At 39.5% G+C, this 18,912-nt stretch overlaps 3 protein-coding genes across 5 annotated transcripts; 2 read left to right on the top strand and 1 right to left on the bottom strand.

Moving 5' to 3' along the window:
- Positions 1-1,838: 1,838 nt before the first annotated feature.
- rrp9 (ribosomal RNA processing 9, U3 small nucleolar RNA binding protein) lies at positions 1,839-9,178 on the bottom strand. 2 transcript variants are annotated; one of them, XM_070844580.1, is made up of 15 exons: positions 9,003-9,178; positions 8,745-8,839; positions 8,546-8,658; positions 8,393-8,460; positions 7,195-7,236; positions 6,969-7,095; positions 6,690-6,814; positions 6,172-6,264; positions 5,962-6,062; positions 5,731-5,865; positions 4,264-4,326; positions 3,979-4,136; positions 3,654-3,733; positions 3,434-3,507; positions 1,839-1,991 (listed from the first exon to the last, which is right to left on the bottom strand). In XM_070844580.1, exons 1-15 carry the CDS (start codon positions 9,081-9,083, stop codon positions 1,889-1,891), a joined length of 1,458 nt encoding a protein of 485 aa, XP_070700681.1. In that variant the 5' UTR covers positions 9,084-9,178; the 3' UTR covers positions 1,839-1,888. The 2 variants fall into 2 exon arrangements, with proteins under 2 accessions (XP_070700681.1, XP_070700690.1); XM_070844589.1 differs by having other exon boundaries at positions 3,991-4,136.
- A 249-nt stretch (positions 9,179-9,427) lies between these two features.
- On the top strand, positions 9,428-13,067 carry LOC139213910 (uncharacterized). Of its 2 annotated transcripts, XM_070844622.1 has the most exons (6): positions 9,428-9,662; positions 10,015-10,183; positions 10,310-10,466; positions 11,372-11,544; positions 11,669-11,897; positions 12,015-13,067. In XM_070844622.1, the coding sequence occupies exons 2-6, from the start codon at positions 10,031-10,033 to the stop codon at positions 12,218-12,220; spliced, it is 918 nt and encodes a 305-aa protein (XP_070700723.1). In that variant the 5' UTR covers positions 9,428-9,662; positions 10,015-10,030; the 3' UTR covers positions 12,221-13,067. The 2 variants fall into 2 exon arrangements, with proteins under 2 accessions (XP_070700723.1, XP_070700714.1); XM_070844613.1 differs by lacking the exon at positions 9,428-9,662 and having other exon boundaries at positions 9,894-10,183.
- Positions 13,068-13,404: 337 nt separating this feature from the next.
- On the top strand, positions 13,405-18,584 carry LOC139213900 (probable G-protein coupled receptor). The gene is made up of 2 exons (XM_070844601.1): positions 13,405-13,678; positions 16,553-18,584. Exon 2 carries the CDS (start codon positions 16,655-16,657, stop codon positions 17,933-17,935), a length of 1,281 nt encoding a protein of 426 aa, XP_070700702.1. The 5' UTR covers positions 13,405-13,678; positions 16,553-16,654; the 3' UTR covers positions 17,936-18,584.
- Positions 18,585-18,912: the final 328 nt, after the last annotated feature.

Raw genomic sequence — 18,912 nt, 5'->3', positions numbered from 1 at the left:
ATTTAATATGCTGTGATCTCCTTGGTTTACAGATAGATGTGATTAAATGCACCGTGCCTTGTCCTAAAGAGTCTTGTTGTCAAATGGGTGGTTGTGAAGCAATAGTGTTATACAAAACAAAAGGCTGTTCTTATCTTGTCCTTACAGTGCTGTGAATATATCCAAATGTTGTAGACACTGACAAAAAAAAATGCTATGAAATGAATTTAGCCCTTCTGTTTAACAAAATGTGTGACTAACCATAGTGAACGTGATGAAAAATAGGCAACTAGACAATATAAAGGACGTGTGTTAATGTCGATTGGTATAACAGTGTGTGCTTTCTTGTAATTTATGTAAATAAAATGTTTTTTTTATTATTAAAAGATTAAATGCAGCTGTGTTTGGATTCACACTTGCAATTCTTGACACTATTTAAACTAAATGCAGCTATTCAGAGACAATAACAACGGGCTTGTTGCATGCTGGATTTGTTTTGTTTTTTTTATTCCTCCTCAAATCAAATTAACTTACTTAAAATGTCTGTTATCTTAGTTGAATCAATTTATTGGCTTGCGTCCACTAATTTCACCAGTATGAAAAAAAAAAAGCTGAGGATGTTAGGTTCAAGTGAACTTCTTTCATTTGGTGCAGCATGATTTTTTTAAATTCTGCTCTAATACCAATACTTGTATTTGGTGCTCTGATCTCTAAGCTATAATTATTACTGTAACTACTAGATGAGTATGTGCAGTTATACATGTACAGTGCCTATAAATATATTCACCCAAGTTGGACTTTTTCATCTTTTGTACTGCTCGGAGTTTCCTGATTTTTAATTCTAACAACCATCTATAAACAACGCCCCCCCACTGTCTGCCTGGTCTGTTTTTGTAGGCTAAATGAACATTAAATAAACCTGCAGCCCATCCAGAAGCAAGTTTATTTTCAAAATAAAATGTCGGTGTCAACATGTTTGATTATAAAAGTGGAGAATATGGCACAAATGGTATTCCCTGCTAACAATCATGACAAGTAACAACACATGATTATGTCTCAGTGAAAAGAACATAATACTTCTGCCAAAGCCAAAGAGGACACCTGCAGGAAAAATGAATAAAGTGCAAATACAACACTAAACAGGCTTATCACACTGCGTCTCATATATTGCCGTCATAATGGTTTATGTTTCCCAGGGTTACCCTGATGAATGTAATAAAAAAGGATTTCAGCACCCTTATGCTACTGTAAATGTCATTTATTGGTAGCTACAGTCCAATAACGCTATCTGATATGTGGTGTGGGCTGCTGTACACCGTCTTTCATTGCTTGTCACATTCCCTTAAATGCAAATCTTAATATTCTGTCAGTGGCATTTTGCAGGATTTAAACAACTCTGCAGGTATTCTACCAGCAGAGATAATTGATTCTCCTGAAGAGCTAATTGGAGTTTTATGTTTGGCTCCGACAGGCTGATAATAACCCACACAAAGGCAGTTACCATGACGATGTAGGTCAGGGTAAAGCCCAAACTTTACTCCGTTTGTTAAGAAGCCCCCAGTGATCTTAAAAAATGTTAACTTTTCCCAGGACTCTTAAAAAAAAAAAAAAAGAAGAAGAAAAGTTTGGCTCATAAGATGGTAAGAGACAAGTCTTGGTCAGACTGCAGACTCCTACAATACAGCCTCTTCTTATTTGTGGCTTAATCCAGACGCAGCCGGCTCCCTCACCAAAGCTAAAGCTTCTTCAAAAACAGAGGAGACTCACAGTTAAAACCTGTATAAACAAGTCACTCTGGGTGGTTTTTAAAATGTAGATATATGCTCATTTCTGTCTTAAAAGGAGGACGAACAAAAACAGCAGCTTTTAAACCTTTAATTTACAAAATAAAAAGACATTTAACAGTCCACTATTCAGTCATCTTTGCTTCCTCTGGATTAGGGTTTTTCCTTTTCAGAGGAATAATATAGATCCCATTCTTGGCCTCTTTTATTCTCCACCATCGGCCCAACCTGCAGAAAAACATACAAACCCAGCATAAGAGGGTAATCGATAAAAACAGACATCATCTTGATATAACTTCACAAAAAAATGGAAGAGGAAAAAAAAAACCCCAAAAAACATAAAACCTTCTTTTATATTCCACTCTCCTTTGCAGGATTTTGACTATTGTGCTATTACAATTATGTTTTACTCTGATCCACTAACAAACAATATTTGTAAGGCTGTTCGTATGAACCTTTTCTAGCAGCGCCTCAAACCTTTTTGTCTCCCAGTCTTGTGGAAAAAGTCAATCAATGTCAACCAGACATTGAAATCAGAGCAAATACCTGCTGATATTTAAAACGCTTGCGTGGGATCATAAAATGTAAAACTGATCTAATTACAGAAATCGTATTGAACTGTCAAGTTTGCATGTGGCCGCCAGTCTGGTCTGATGAGTCACTTCAGCCTCCAGGTCATGGTCAGACTGTCAGCTCTGATTGTTATCAGAGTGCTTTTATTAACTTTAGACAGCAGAAAAAAAAACTGATAACAACTGAAAGCTGGAGATTTAAACCACATTTATACGTTTTTTTAAAATCAAATAAAAAAATCAAACAACTGAAAGCTGGAGATTTAAACCACATTTATACGTTTTTTTTAAATCAAATTAAAAAGGTAACATTTTTATAGACGTGTTAGTGTGGGCACAAAATCAAATGCTAAACTGTTCTTAAGGTCCCTAACAATGTGAAAATAACACTAATGTTACATTTAGGCCACATATGTAGCATTAAATATGGCTTCATACAGTGTATCAACCCATTTGCTGAGCTTTGCACCACAACTCTATGGCATGAACATACAGACGATTTGTGCTCTTCATCTGGTCTGCAGCTTACTGCTCTGACTCTGTACGGTCTCTTCATTATTAGAGAATAAGGTTTGTTTATGCAGAATTCACATAAGAGAAATATCTATAATTTTACAAATTGCCACACAAACTCAAGAGGCCTCAAGATCACAAGTCTATCTTTAAGATGGGCTGTCAGAAGCAACAACAACCTCTGCAATCTAAATTCTTTTTCCAAGTATGTGACAGGGTTTTTAAATTGTCCAGTGTACACCCTAAATGACAAACTTCATCATTACATATCATTTTTCTGGTATTCACCTAAATGAAATGTCTGATACGATAGATAATAAACAATATATTCCCCAATGACTATTCAGAGATTCTTTGAACCAACTGATGTCATGTTTCCCCAGTGGTCACTTTAAGATTTCAAGACAACTTGAAACCAGTGAGGCGGCACTGGTAACCAGTGAATGTGTTTTTACCTGCGACTGAGATGGATTAACACTGCCATCTAGTGGACATTTCATTCACTAAACATGCACCTGACATCTAAGTAATTGATAGGAAGCCTAGAGACAGTTTCTATGGAAACATGACCATTAGTTTAGTTACCTGTGCTCCTGTCCAACTCCTACCACCAAGAACTGCCCGGAGCTTGAAAACTTCAGACTGTTGATGAAACCAGACTGGGAGAGGAAGCAGACGAAGAGACAAAAACAGATGTTTTGAGACGGCCACTTTGGCAGCTCCAAATCACATCTATAATTAGCTAAGAGACACATCTTATGTAAATGTGGCCCTTGTGAAAAGAGAAGGGGGAGTAAGAGCTTACCACTGGCACACTGAATAGACGCTCCAGTCCGCGGAAATTCTGGCTGCACTTCCACAGCTGCACCTGTGAGTTGTGTGAACCTGCACAGAAGAACCACTGTTACTTCATATCACTACAGACAGCAGAACATCTTTAAGTACAGCTTTACTAAACACGGTGTCATCAGCTTTTCTACTTTCGAGTGTGTAGGACACTTGATCAGCATCACTTTTGATTATATTGATTAAATCTGGAATCACGGTGAAAAGGTGTAATTAAATGCGTCCTGCGCATAATTAAGTGTGTGTATTTGTGTTGCTGGAAAGCTGGTAAGGATGACTCTCACAGCCAGAGGCACCTGAGGCGACGGTATCCGAGTTCTGAAGTGCCGCTACTGAAACGACCCAATGAGGCTGCTCCAGCCCTGCGTCACCATGGCAACCGTGAGCCTGCTTCACCGTGCTGAGAGGCTTCTTCTTGTTGACACTCCAAAGAGACACTGAGCTGGGGTCGTTCAGAAAATTGAGAGAGGGCACGGAAGAGAAAAGTGAACGTATCTGCTGACGCGATTACATCCTGGAACAAAACTGCTGTTCAGACAGTGTGGCTGGAAAAGCTGGAACCGTCTTACCCATCATCAGCTCCTGTTATCATGTGCTCCTCATTAATCAGCTGGACACAATCGATTGAACCCCTGTTGGAAGACAAAATAAATATAAAACCGATGACGTTAGTCTTTTTGTACGCTGACTATGGCCAAAACTAATAATTATTTTCACTGTCGATCAATCTGGCGATTATTTTCTTGATTAGTCAATTAGTGGTTTGGTCTATGCCAGAAAACGGTGCAAAGTGCAATCAGGGTTTCCAGAGACCCAAGATGGTCTCCTCAGAAGTTTTGTTTTGTCCACAACCCAAAGATATTTAGTTTACTGTAATAGAAGAGTACAGAAACCAGGAAAAACACAGATTAATGGATGATCAAAAATCAATTGCTCTCTATTGAAGTCAATTCTGCTATGAATTTGGGAGAATCAAATGAAACTATTGAAGTCAAATGAGGTATTAAAACATTCTGGAAGTCTTTCCTGTACCATACCAGTTCAGTGTCACAGCTCTGTAGCAGTTACAGTTTAACTAAAATTTGCTTTGTTTGAACTCACTCTCTCCTCTCATTCAATACTCTCTATATAATAGACTCTACAATAGTTTATCTGTTGGTACTTTTTTTTTTAATTATATCTGCTTTGTGTCTGTTGATTAGTTTTTTTCTGCAGCTAATTCTCTGCTGACTGTGCTAGCCACTATAATAGCTGTCTGGAGCTAATGCACTGCTAATACAGCTTTCTAAGTAGCTGTTGATAACTGATGTATGTTTTTGTGAATCCAGTGTTCTTGTTATGGTAACAATTTTGTACCAAGTTTGTGCCATATTTTTCCGATTTGAAATCATGAGGCTTGACTTTGTTGTTCAATACTGTTTTCAGATTTGCTCCCAGTGGATCTTCAAAGGCCGACTCCTGTGTGCTTAACTCACTGCAAAGCTGTTCAATATACAAATCAGCCAAAGGAATTCAACAAAAGGACACTTTTCATCTACTGTTTGTTGTGTCAATATTTCTTCTGTTTACATCAGTGTTTGAAGGCTTTTTCTCTTTAAAAGGAATAAACTTAGACAAAACTATTTTCTCTCTCTCTCATTTGTTTAATATATTCAGAAATGAGTTCTTAAGACTTAAGCAGTCTGCATTAATCAATAATTGCATGCATAATCACTATACTGTATAGCATATAGGCAACAAAAACCTCTATGTGGAACATATACACTAAAGCAGTGTGTGAAAACTATTGAACATAATTATCTACTAACATTACAGTCAATAAACCTACACCAACATTAGATTTTCTTTTATATTGTCACCATTGTTTTAACCTTCATTGATAACTCTAAAGAAAAGTAATACTTTCTTATTTCACCAGTTCAAAATGTTTCCATTAATTAGCTGGTGTGCACCACTGTGTTTTCACATGGATCTGCCAGTAGACCAGCACATCTGAAGTCACAGAAACACCAGAGGGAAGACGGAGAGAGACTCACTCGTGGCCGTGGAACACCAGCTGTGATTCCTCGGCTATCTTCCACACCCTCACCGAGCGGTCCCTTCCTCCTGCAGTCACACAGCACTCGCGGCTCAGGCTGTCCAGTCCAGTGATGGCGTCCTGGTGCCCAAAGCTACAGCAAGTCCCAATTACAGTTAAAAATCACATATTTAAGCTGAATGTGAACGTTTGGAAGTGAGACATGTTATTTTCTGATCCGTTTACTCACAGAGTTTCCACATACGCGTTCTCGTCCACATTCCACACCTTTACTGAGCGATCATGAGAGGCGCTGTACAGATCATGAGTCCCCTTCCTGAATGATAGGCCCTGAGAAGGAAGAGACATTTGATATAAATCACAGGGGGACATCAGAACCACAGTAAATTCTACATAACGGTTTAGGTTAAGCCAAGCAACTGAGAGAGGGAGAACATACCGACACAGGGCCTTTGTGTCCTGTGAATTTATACAGATGTTTACACGTTTCCGCCTCCCAGATCATGATCAGTTTGTTCATGTCTCCAGTGGCCTAAAAGGGAAAGTTGAGAAAGAAGCTTGTAAAGTAGAATTAAGGTAATTTTCTCCACACACATCTAAATCATTCTAAAGCAGAGATTGCCTGATGGAGATCTGCACACTATTGACTTCACTGTTCTAGTTCTGGTGTGAGACGCAAGGAGACAAACAAATATGATGATGGGATTGTTTCATTTCAAACATTAAAAAGATTTTTGTTCTACGTGAGTGAGTGGGTAGATGACACACCAAATTATATTGACAATTTTTCACTGGGTATATTCAAGTTTAAGCATACTCCTAGCCTAACAGTTAAAATTAAGCTTTTTCCAAACCTTCAGGACTTTGTACAAACCCTTAAGTGTCTGTTACATTAATATGAATCTGCTGGTTTTGCAAAATGGCGAAAGAGGGACATGCTGAGAGAGAACTGCTCACCAAGTATTTTCCATCTGACGATATGGCCATACACAGGATGTGAGTGGTATGTCCAACGTGCCGATCCTCTGTGCCTTTCCTTCCACCTGGTATTGTGTGCAGTTTCTTCCCACTCTCAGCATCCCCTGAACATATAAGAACAACACTGAACTGACTGTCTCATATCAGACCATTAGCTTCTGCAGAAAGACAAGATAGTTTTTCATGTATGTCCATATTTCACACACACACTTCTCTTATATATCAAAAGAATATCCTGAATTTCAAATGCATACTAACATTTAATGATGGAGCAGTCTTTGGCAGCAGAAAAGATGTACTTGTCATCAGATGTGATCACCAGACAGGTAATTGGAAGTTTGTGTCCCCTTAACACCCTGATCTCTGAAGGATCTGGTGCAATGAGCTGAAAAACAGGGCAAAAATTTAATAAAAGTCAGACCGTTCATAAACAGCTTTTTCCAGTGGCAGTGGAGACTCAAGATCTGAAAATTCCTATACTTACATCTTTGGCAATAAGTCGCTGAAGCTTTCCTTTTTGTTCAAGCTGTGGGGAAAATCAAATACACTTCAAGATCAATAATACACACAACTGATCCAACATATTAAATTCAAAATGAATGACTGAGTTTAAGATCAAGGATGCAGGACTGGTTTGAGAGAGAGTACAGTAAAGAAGAAGAAGTCAACACCCCCCCTAAAAAAAAAAAAAAGATTAAACACTATGTGCAGACAAGAAAACAGACTACCTGACACAGTATCGACCTTTCAAACCATGAGTAAGGCAGCAAGACATTTCGATGCCACACGACAATCCCAAACGATGCCTTGTCACACTTGTCACACTCACACCAGGCCGATTTCATGCTGGTTTTGAAAATGTAACATTCTGGCCGGCAGATTTTGCAATTTGACTGTATCAAATACTCCAAAACAGCAAATCATTTCCAACACAACTGCCTTAAACGTGTTGCTTCAGAAAGCTTTATTTTCCCCCATCATTAGTGGCAGTACTGTCAACTCCAAAAACGTCCTCCAAACAGAGAGAAAGGCAGCCTACATGCTGCCTGAGAAGTCCACATAAAACATTCATGCATTTTTAAATGGGTCGCATTTATTTATCTGTTCATTTATTAATTTTCACTTTGCAATGTGCAGTACTTTTTTAATATCTCCCGTGCTTTAAAAAAAATAAAAATACATTCCCTCTATGTATATATTGTTTCTCTCTTTATACTTCCTCCGTCCAAACTGCACATATTCTTTTATATCCTGTCTGCTGTAACATTGTTAACTTCCCCATCATAGGACTAATAATTGAATATCTTATCTTATTTATGAGCATATGAACTTTTTTTTTTCATCTGCTTTTTGTCTAGTGCTTGCTGTTGAGTAAGAGAACATTGTAAAGGGTGTTGTAATTATCAAACTGAATCTACACTGTCACTAAACTATTACAACACAAAGCAGTGGTGGTGGACGAAACAGGATTATGAAAAGTGAGGGAGGTCACATCCAATGTCCCCAGAGGTAATTACACCCTTTAATACTTTACATTTTGTATACTTATTTTGATTTTTATTAATTCCTTTCTGTAATTGTGTATACCGCTTCAACTTTTGTATTTGTATTCTGGCAAAATAATTTCCTTCGGGATGAATAAAGTTGATTTTATCTTATCTTAATACAGAAAACGCTCTTACCACTTCTTCCTGAAGTCTTCCAGCAATGAGATCAGTCTCAAAGGAGTCCTCTTCTGCTTTATTATCCTCTGATGAGATTTGATCACACAATAAACACACACATGCGCAGACCGTATGATGGATCTCTGTCAGGTATGGATAATGCATGCTTACCTTCTTGCCTTAGCTGGTCGAGGTAACGTTTGGCTAATCTCAGCTTCTTCTCCTGTGGCGTTTCCTCATATTCGTTTTCTTCATTGGACTGCCTTTTCTTGGCCACTACAGGACTGTACAACAAGACACTGTTATTTCTGCGCATCAAAGCATCAAATCCTCAAACAAACAAGCACAAGTGAGCCCATCAGAAATGTACCTCTCCGTCTCGGAGTCGCTGGAGATCTCCTCGTTGTATTTGGAGTTGGGTTTCTTCTCTCGTACTTTGCTCTTTCCACCCGAGTCCCCATCACCCTGCAATAAAACAAAAACATGGGTGTTGTAGTGATACACAGTAAGGTTACATTAGTGCCTGAAACTGTGTAAAACGCGTTAAAAGAGCAGGTTAGCTCAGGTAAGCAGTCTGAGTCAGTTAGCTAAGATTTAGCCATACTTGCTAACAGTCCGTCTCACTTACCTTTCTTTGCACCGCCGTATTTTTCCCCTTTTTAGCTAATTTGGGGTTTCCTTTTGTCTTTATAAAGAAAGACGAAGACATGTTGAAGCGCGACAGACAGCGTCTCAAAGTAAACGATAATTGTAAGTAAGTTTAGTCCACAAGTTTCTGAGCAAGTCAACATTGAACCCACATGGGTACACTGCAACCAAACCTGCACGCTGAATCAGGTTTGAGCGCAGACGCTGATTGGCTGATAGTCACAGTTTCTCCTCAATGTCCCGCCTTTTGTGAAAATTCTGATTTCCCATTGGCCAAAGTGAGGATTTAGATGAGCAGGAAACTGTACTGGGGCAAAATACTTCCCTCGGGGAATAAGTTTTCGCAGCTTTGTTCCGCGCATAACTGTAAAAATATAAATTTCACAACACAGTAATCTTATACACACGTGGACCACACACCGTGAGAGATAAATATAGGAGCAGTATTTCGCACATATTTAACCGGAAATGTTATGCGCGGCTGTTAAAAATCAGCCGTAATTGTATCAGGATCTATGTACTGCACTACTGCAGTAGTACTACTACTTCCTCTACTACGCAGTATTTCCATTTACTGCGCTGTCTCTGTCCTCAGTGAGTGTGCCTACAGTACATCCCTGAAGTCGAGCTGAACGCCCAGGTGAGCCTCCTCTGAACCATCACACACCACATGATTTTAGTGATGAATTGGCAGACAGTTTGATATCTGTCAGTGGGTCCAGCTGGAGGCTAGTAGGAGGGGTCCGGAGGCAGGGAGAGAGAGAGAGAGAGGTAGGGAGGAAGGGAGGTAGGGAGGTAGGTAGGTAGGGAGGGAGGGGTGGAGAGGTGCGATGTGAAGTAACTTTCCATTATTGTCTCGCATGAATGAGTTTGAAATGAAAAGACCAACACGGTCGACCGACTGAAAAGTTTGACTTAAAGTTTCACTCCATCCTGTGTAGAAAAGCAATGTCTGGTGTGTCAACTGAGCAGCTTTCTCGCACTCTCCCCAGATTTAAGTGTAGCCCCATGCCACCTAAGAGAGGCGCAGGAGAGACTCCAACACAAACACCAGTCAAGATGATTAAAATCGGCACTGAGGCACAAGAGTTTGGCTGTGATCCAATGGAGGACAAGTACAAGTCTGAGGAGTCCAGCTACTCACCCTTTCCCAACAATGAGGTGAGGGCTTATGCAGCTGAACTGTGCAGGAAAAAAACATCTGTTTTATTGTTGTAGTTTTTTTTTTTTTTTTTTTACCTCACTAGATATGAAAATTGCTCATGCACTTACTTCTCATTTTGGCAGCAAGAAAATGCTGAATTTGATGAAGAAAATATTACAAGTCCAGGCATCAGAACAGACACCATCACTCTGCTCATGAAGATAGAGCAACTGCAGGCACAACTCAAATATGAACGCAGATGTCGAATCCTGGCGGAGAGGGAGCTGAGGGAGCTGAAAGGTAGGTGGAAAAAGATGACTAATTTATTAATTAATATGCTAAAAAAAAAAAAAAAAAGTTAAAATCACACAGTCTAATTGCTGTATGTGACTCACTGTAACCACAGTCAGAACAGGTTATGCCATTGGTCTTATTTATGTAAACTTGGGGGGGGGTTTATTACCCAATTTTACAATCTATGATTATACACACATTGCAGATGTTGGGCTTGTCAATGTTGATTCTGATACATTTGTTTTTTTTTTTTTAGACCAAAACAACTTAGACAGCATGTCCATAATTTCTGAATAATTTACAAGAGGTTTCCCAAAAAAAATGGTACTAAATAAAGGAAAAACAATTGTTTATTTAAGTGATCCACGTCCAGTTATTCAGTTATAATTAATCGCTGATGTAACTTAGAGAGTCTTTTAGTTAGTGCACAGCATGTCAGCTGATCATTTAAAAAATTAACATCCTACAGATAAAATATTTTTGAGAATCAAGTGTCCAGTAATTCATAAACAAATGAAATAATATTTATCTGTGTTTTAAATTGAGTTTTTTCTCCAAGGACTTACCTATTTTCCTTTAGATTCAGTTGTGCATATAATTTTTTTCAAGACATTTTGTAGGAAATTATTAGAAAATTGCATTTACAGATGTGTAAATAAGTCTAAAAAAGGCTTTGATATAACATTTAGACCACAATGTAGGGAGATAAATGAAGTGTAAAATGTTTTTGTGATTTTCATTTGGTTCTTGGTTTGCTAAAAGGGTTTTAGGTGGGAGGGGTTCGGATAAAGTCCTGGCTAAGGCCCTGCTGTAAATGTCTAATCATCATCTAATTATCAAATAATTTGAATTATTCGGTAAATAAACGAGCTCCGCTTCGGGTTTCTAAAGTGATTTGACACTTTTTACAGAGATGAACACTCTCATGATGCAGATGAGGCACACCGCACATGAACTACGAGTCACTCTGGATCACGTTCTCCAAGGAGGCGATACAGCGGTGCCACAGAACTCTCAAGATGAAAGTATCTCCTTCCTGAATGAGCCTGAGGCGGACATGAGAGCGGTTCATAATATCCCAGAGGTCAGAGCTCATATACTGCATGTCTTTTTATAATGGCACAGTTTTGGAAAGATTGTTCAGCTCAGTTGCATTTTGGTATGATTGGACAGCGAAGATCATGTCAGTGCTCCTGTTTTGCCCTCAGGACGATCACAACTTCTTGTACCTCTCTGAGAATCTTCAAGTACCAAAAAATCTTTACGAGCGCATCGCAGAGATCGCGGACTACAAGAAGTACACGTCAGCACTGCTGATGATACTTTTTGACAGAGAAACGTTGGCCACACACTCCCTGCAGGGCCGGAGGAACGCCTTCACTGGAGAGGAATGCCACAAACCTCAACTCCCACCTGAGATCTTAAGGGGTATAATCGGTACGTGAAAGAGCATTTTGTATTATTGAATTTTAAGCACACAGACCTTCTTTTGTGGATTCTCATTAGTGAAGAATGCAAAATGGAGATTTTTTTTTTTCATGTTTCTTCTTCCAGATCATGTGGCACTCAAGTTTGGCGTGGATAGCAGCCAAATAAAAACTGCAATCCGCACAAAGTTGAACAACGAGGACAAACTATTAAAGAAGAGACTGGGTTTGATTAAAACTGAAAACAAAGGCATCCTTGATCAAAGCTTTTCCCAAGATGCTTCACTCCTGCCTGAAAATGAAGCAGAAATGACAAATGATTCTCAGCTATAGCCTTTTAAATCTGCCTTCATCTGTTGGTCACCAGTATTTCACGTCTGATAGAAATGTGTGACAGATTGCCTTTTTTAATCTACGTTTTGTTTGTTCAGTATTGAAATCTAGTGCTTGAACTTAGTAATTTTTTTTAAACACTTTTTAGAACTCTTCCTTTTCTACTGTGACAGCTGTCGTTGTCTAGTGTGCGTTCAAAAAAACGTAATGTTTAACCTGGTGACCAAACTAAGACGCTGAGCAGCACCAGAAAATGTTGCATGTGTAATCATCAGTGGTAAAAACAAACGAGTGTTCTTATTGAATTCGAAGTCGGCCTTTGAAGTTGGCCTTTGTTTATACTGGTTTTTCAGTCAGGAGGCCTTCATGTGTTTGAGAGTCGGGAATGTTTAAAGTAAGTGGCAGGTCATTCGTATCCTTGTTGCTCATAACAAAGTGTGCATTACACCAAGTGACACAGTGTTTCTATAATAGTTATTTTACAGTTGCGAAATATGCTGTAAGTGATGATTAGTCTTCCTGCTTCTACAACATCCCCTTCATCACCTCTCTGTTTCTTGTGCTTAACTACATAAGAGCCAATGAAGTTTTGGGACCGATGTCCCCCCATTATCGTAACTCAAACCCTTCCTTACATCACCACAGTAAATACAGTGTGATCTCACAGGAATACAGTTTTGTTTCCACAGAAACCAACAGATGTCAGTGCTGAGCCCCGTTTCATGCTACTCTGTCTGCAAGTATGAACTCTTTAAAAACAGTGCAACAACTGAGAAATTAAGGTTTCTGTTTCCGGAATAAAGAAATACTCCATCTAAAGGATGAAATACTATGTGTACATTTCTGAATGGACTGATTAAAAAAAAAAAAAATCAAACCAGTACTTCAGGGTCTGTTTTATTCTCTCTGAAGCTCCTGAGAGGAGAATAGAGAATGTGTGTGTGTGTGTGTGTGTGTGTGTGTATAGACAGAAGCACAGTGGACAGCGTGTGACAGTCACGGCCGCATACTGACTGATGAAAGAGCGTGTGTGTGGGACATGGTTAATGTTAGTGGGTGGCTGTTTGATAGAGTCATCCTCTCTTAAAAGATGTGATTTGAACAATCACCAATTGCTGGCTCCTCCTCCTCCCTTTCACCCAAGCCAGCTGTGCTGCCTCAGTGGACGCACAACACATCACCTCTCCCTCTGTTTGTATCAGCTCTCCCTGGGGTGCTTTTCCAAGACCTGTATATCTGCTTCTTTGGGAAATCTACTGTTTTCACGGTTTATTGCAAGTTTTTGTTTTGTTCTTGATAGATCTCTGTAAACTGGACCATCACTCTTATATACCTGAAAACAACACCTGAGCACTGAGTTTGATGCTTTCAAAGGAGTCACCGCCATGATTCGGAAGTACTCAACTTTACAAGACGCAGAGAAAATTCTTTGGAGGAGCTTCAGACAATTTTCAAAATGTAAGATTTTCTTGGTACATTTTTGTTTTAGTAGTTATGAAAGTTAGATTAACCTTGCTTTGATGATCAGTGAAGTAGAGATTAAGGATTATAAATGCTGGCAATATATTTGGTGCATTTAATGATTAAATGTTTTTCCTTATCAAGGTATCAAGGTATTAATCATCATTGAAATAAACAGAAGGCCTGAGAATTACCAGCTAAATGGTTCGAGCTCAGTACTGAGGTACATGTGTTTGAGGATGTTGGATGACAGGATGCTTAAGACAACAAATAGTCAGAGTTACAAGTCATACTTTGGTATACACGATCAGAGAGACAGAGGGAGTTGAGTCTAAGAACATGTTAAGTAGTTCTGCATAAAACACCATAAAAGGTTTATGTGTGAAAGACACACACAACACAGATATTGTGAAAAGGACACATAAAAGTTACTGATGGCTTTCATCATGCATTACAGACCTCTGTATGGTCTTGGCAAATTGCAATCTGGAGAAAGTTGGACCACAAAGGAATCTATGATAACAAATTATAATGAATAAATAAATGACTAAAGTCCATTAGGTTAGGATGGGGCCTACTGCTAACTGCCATTTCACTTTGATGTCTTAGGTGTTACTATATTCAATAATGAAAATGTACTGCAATTTATCAATATGACTTTTATCCCTCAGTGTAACCGAGGCTAATTATAATCTAAAGTAATGCAATTCACATTGTCATTTTCAATATCCTATGTTTAACTAAACTCCATAAATTCTGTTTATTTTTTCAGTACAACACCCCATTTTGTCTCTGAAATTTGTAAGATATTTAATGCTAAATATGACTATTTCTTTTGATATAAAATGAATGGTAACCATGTGGAATATATTAACTGAATTGGTTATTAACATAATTGAGAAGGTCCTCACAAAGAGTGGGATTACAGGGTTTCCCTGTAAAGAGTAAAATGCTCTGTAACACAGCTTTATGGAGATTAGAGGAGCTGCTTAATTCCCTCATCCTCATTATAATGTAGGAAAAAAATGATAAGTAAATGACGATTTCTTCCTGCTACAAAAGTATTAACAGAGAAGAACCACAGCAGCAGAGAGATTTCCCACAACACGTTTAGCTGTTGAATACTTACAAAAGGTTTTAGAGAACGAAATAAACTGGCAATGACTGATCATCTTGTTCAGGAGTAAAACGTGGACTTAAAGGATGTAGCATATGCCGCACTGCAAGTGGAACGTGATGAAAAACGAGGACATCCTTACATAATGTGCATGAGAATGTACATGTACCAGTCCTTTCCTGGGGATAAATCTCACTGCAAACGTGGCATGCCAATAGCTGGCCACCAGAGAAGATTACAGCAGGGGAGAGCATCAGTGGATCACTGGCAGAGAGCAAGCACATGTATTTAGGGCACAGCATCCTCCACTTTTGAAACCTGATTATGATTATCAGCACAAGATGGCAGATGTGTGCATGGGGAGGCACATTAAAGAAAGAGAAGAAAGGCTGTGAAACGTAAAGAAGATTATTGCATGTCACCGCTGGCATTTTGATCCCAAATGTACAGTAAAAACATGGTATATATTTAGTCAGTGCTGTCTGGTTATTTTTCATAAGGAATTACTCCAGGATCGGGGGTCAAATCTGACGTGGTTGGATGTTTCCTCTTTGATGGTGCGATGCAGGGTGACACTGAACACATATTAATCAATGCAGCCAGTTCCCTGCAGCTGGGCTAAAACAAGCACACTCATTATCTTTCATTTCAAAAGGCTGGGGATGGATGGAGGAGAGGGTGTCCTCCATGAATTATTCCTATTGATCACGTCTCTCCCTCGCTAAGAGAGAGAGAGAGCGCACACCCCTCTTTAAATATTCTCCCCAAATGCAAGAAGATATTGATTAACTTGCCAATACCTTTAAGGTATGTGTGTGTGTTTGTTCCCATGGAGGTTATGAGGTTGCAGTGAGGGTGTCTGGGTGTTTACATTTACACATTTGATATCTGTCACTAGTGAATAATAATGCATAAAATCAGCCTTTAGTACTGCATGTAATTCAGTATTAATGTAATCAATTCAAATTCCTGTTTTGATTACATAGTAAGTATCACACACTGAAAGAACAGTTTAGGCCTACTTGTCACGGGTAACAACACTCGATGAAATGAATAAATAAAACAGTTGTATAATGTTGTCTGGAGGAGCTTTGTCAACCCTGATGATGTCATAATGATGTCATCAGGGTTATCTCAGCCCTGAGAGAGCCTCCATTACAAACTGGAGGTACAGAGTTTGTAATATGTAGTCATTTACCAGGCAGTGAGGGTCTACAAAAAGATGATAGGAGTAACATTATGGGGAATGTAGGAACTAACTTTTTTGGAGCTTGGCCCATTTTAGGGATTTAGGGACTAAAAGTCAAGACATTAAAATTGAAGAATTGCTCCCTCAATTTTTCACCCTTCTTTTAAAATCTGTGTCTCATGAGTACCCCCACTTTCTAGAAGTTCGGGGACTAAAAGAAGTAACCCTTTGTATCCTTCAACATTACTGAATGCGTTTATCTGCTTAAAAGAACTAAAAGAGAGTGAACCCTTGGACTTGGACACAAGCATGACTCCAGATAAATTCTGATGTTTCTCAGTATCCGCTGGATGTGTAAATAGGAACCTGTTTGCTCACTTGGTCTCTTTATCAACTTACGAGGTGATAATATGTTAGTGTTGTGTTCACAGCTTGTTTCCCTTCACTTAAGCGGCTAAAGAATTAGTTATTGAAAGTTGAAAGAGTTCACGTACTTTGTATTCAACATGATTTGACATAAAAAACAAGTATCTTGCTTTAATGGACTTTATTTTCTCCAACACAGGAATGAAGAGCGTCTCATTTAAAGGATCCTCCGGCCTCATTTCTGAACAATGAGTCTGGAATACACATGTGCACTTTTACTTTGAAACCTTCACTATGAATCATGGAGGAAAACAGTTCATTTGTGATCCCCGAGTACAATGACAGCACCACAGTTTGGGCACCGATGCCCTTAGCTCCCAGCAGACAGCTGGGCATCCTTCCCAACCCGCAGACACGCTTCAAGGACCTGACAGGGATATTTTTCATGGTGACCCTGAATGTACTGGCACTTCTAGCCAACACCGCTGTTCTGGTGGTTGTCATAAAGGCCCCTCATCTCAGGAAATTTGCCTTTGTGTGCCACCTGTGTACAGTCGACCTGCTGTGTGCCATCTTGCTCATGCCCCTTGGGATTGTGTCTGGCTCTCCGTACTTTGCTGGTGTTGTGTTCACTGTACTGGAGTGCCAGGTCTATGTCTTCCTCAACGTATTCCTCATAGCTGCTTCTATCTTCACGATCACAGCCATCAGTGTTGAGCGTTACTACTACATCGTCCACCCCATGCGCTATGAGGTCAAGATGACGCTGAAGCTAACTGCAGCTGTGATAGTGATAGTGTGGGTGGCCTCTGCTGTGCTGGGGTTGTCGACCGTGTTTGGGTGGCCGTCCTACGGCAGCCTGAGCTCCATCAGTGCTGCACACTGCTCACTGCACTGGAGCCACAGTGACCACAGACGGGTCTTCTCTGTGCTCTTTAGTGTCACCTGTTTCTGCCTGCCGGCTGTTGTGATTTTTGCTGTCTACTGTAATGTGTACAAGGTGGCCAGAGTGGCTGCCCGCCAGCACGGACCTCTGCCCCTGTGGACGAACAGTCAAATGAAAAATCGCTCTGACTCAATAAACAGCCAGACTACTATCATCACAACCCGCAGCATCCCACGTAGGATTATACGTGACCGGCCTTTTGGTGGAGGCAAAGCCGCTCTTACTCTGGTGGTTATTGTTGGCCAGTTTCTGATCTGCTGGTTGCCTTACTTTGCATTTCACCTTCATCTGACACTAGAAGCGACACCCAGGATTCCCGATGACCTGGAGGAAGCAGTCACCTGGCTGGCATATTCCTCCTTTGCTATTAATCCATTTTTTTATGGGCTACTTAACCGACAGATCAGGGAGGAACTCTGGAAGCTGCGGCGCTGTTACTCAGCCCGGCCTGTAGAGCTGGCCGTTTCCAGCCATGAGGGTTCAGGCCACGAGAACTTCCTGCAGTTCCTCCAGAGGACCAGCTGCACCATAGAGACACGTGCCAGCTTTGCCACATCCAGTCCTAGAAGCACTCTGGATCAAACTGGGCAGACTGGTTTCAGGATACCAGGACAGATCCCAGAAGAGTTCAGTTAGATATACCTCACTATTGTGTGGCAGCATTTGTAACCTGCAGGATTATAATAGTTTACAAGATAAAAAGAGATCTATAGTACTTAATGTCTGTAAACTGAATTTTACAGTAAAAGCTAAAATACACCATGAAGGAATAATTGCTCAGTTTTTGTTCATAAAACTTGTCACATCTTTTTCCTCTTGTCTAAAGACACTGGAAAAGCTAATGGACATCGTTTCTTAAATTGCTGTGACTGTATTTGTAGTATTTTTACTGGCTACTGAAGTAAACGTCTATTCTATCTATTTTCTAAAAAAAAAGTATTCAACACAAATATTACATTATACTTGAACAATAAGTCATCAAAATATAATCAGTATACAGATCTCCAGGTAAATACCATCTCAGAAATGAGGGATTTATAACAAGGATGAGAGTGTCAACAGTCATATGTTTCTGATGAGTTGCTAAGACTACTTGTTTTTACATGAGATATGAAAATAGCAGCAATATTCTTTGTAAAAATAATTCAGTGTTGTCATAGTGTATTTATGTTGCAGGACTTTATGTACATTTTATTTATTTTACTCAAGAGACACATCGGTTTTTGTTCAAAAATGTATTGCTTCTCATTGCTTTGAATGTGCAAATAAACACTGGTTATTTTGATTATTTACGTAGTTCATATGTACACAGCTGTCTCTGGGCAAGAAGGTGACATACGATTGAACAGTCAATCATGTAAATGTTTTCCTTCATCAATAATTTTGTATTTTTTCAGAGCAGGGAATGATTAACTACTCTCTGTTCATTTATAATCATTGCTCTTACGGGGATAGCCTGTAACAAGAGGGCAGCCGGCTGATGAGACTGTCCTGTTACCATGAGATCAACAGCCAGCCTCCCATTAAAAGTCCATCACGTGTCCTGTCAAAGTATCCTTGACCTCTCTCTTTAAGTCGCTTTGAATGCGTGTGCCAGCTAAATGCTTGCAAAT

Source organism: Pempheris klunzingeri, chromosome 2 (genome assembly GCF_042242105.1).
Source record: "Pempheris klunzingeri isolate RE-2024b chromosome 2, fPemKlu1.hap1, whole genome shotgun sequence".
Lineage (NCBI taxonomy): Eukaryota > Metazoa > Chordata > Actinopteri > Acropomatiformes > Pempheridae > Pempheris > Pempheris klunzingeri.
Note: the sequence above shows the minus strand (reverse complement) of the source record. Positions and strands in the feature narration are given on the sequence as shown.

Coding starts and splice junctions, on each gene's coding strand:
- rrp9 (XM_070844580.1), bottom strand. CDS start 9,083: ATGTCTTCGTCTTTCTTTATAAAGACAAAAGGAAACCCCAAATTAGCT. Junction 4,137..4,263: donor ATAACAGGAGCTGATGATGG/GTAAGACGGTTC, acceptor GAACGACCCCAG/CTCAGTGTCTCTTTGGAGTG. Junction 3,734..3,978: donor CGCCTCAGGTGCCTCTGGCT/GTGAGAGTCATC, acceptor TCTTCTGTGCAG/GTTCACACAACTCACAGGTG.
- LOC139213910 (XM_070844613.1), top strand. CDS start 9,971: ATGTCTGGTGTGTCAACTGAGCAGCTTTCTCGCACTCTCCCCAGATTT. Junction 10,184..10,309: donor CACCCTTTCCCAACAATGAG/GTGAGGGCTTAT, acceptor TCATTTTGGCAG/CAAGAAAATGCTGAATTTGA. Junction 11,898..12,014: donor GATCTTAAGGGGTATAATCG/GTACGTGAAAGA, acceptor TTCTTCTTCCAG/ATCATGTGGCACTCAAGTTT.
- LOC139213900 (XM_070844601.1), top strand. CDS start 16,655: ATGGAGGAAAACAGTTCATTTGTGATCCCCGAGTACAATGACAGCACC.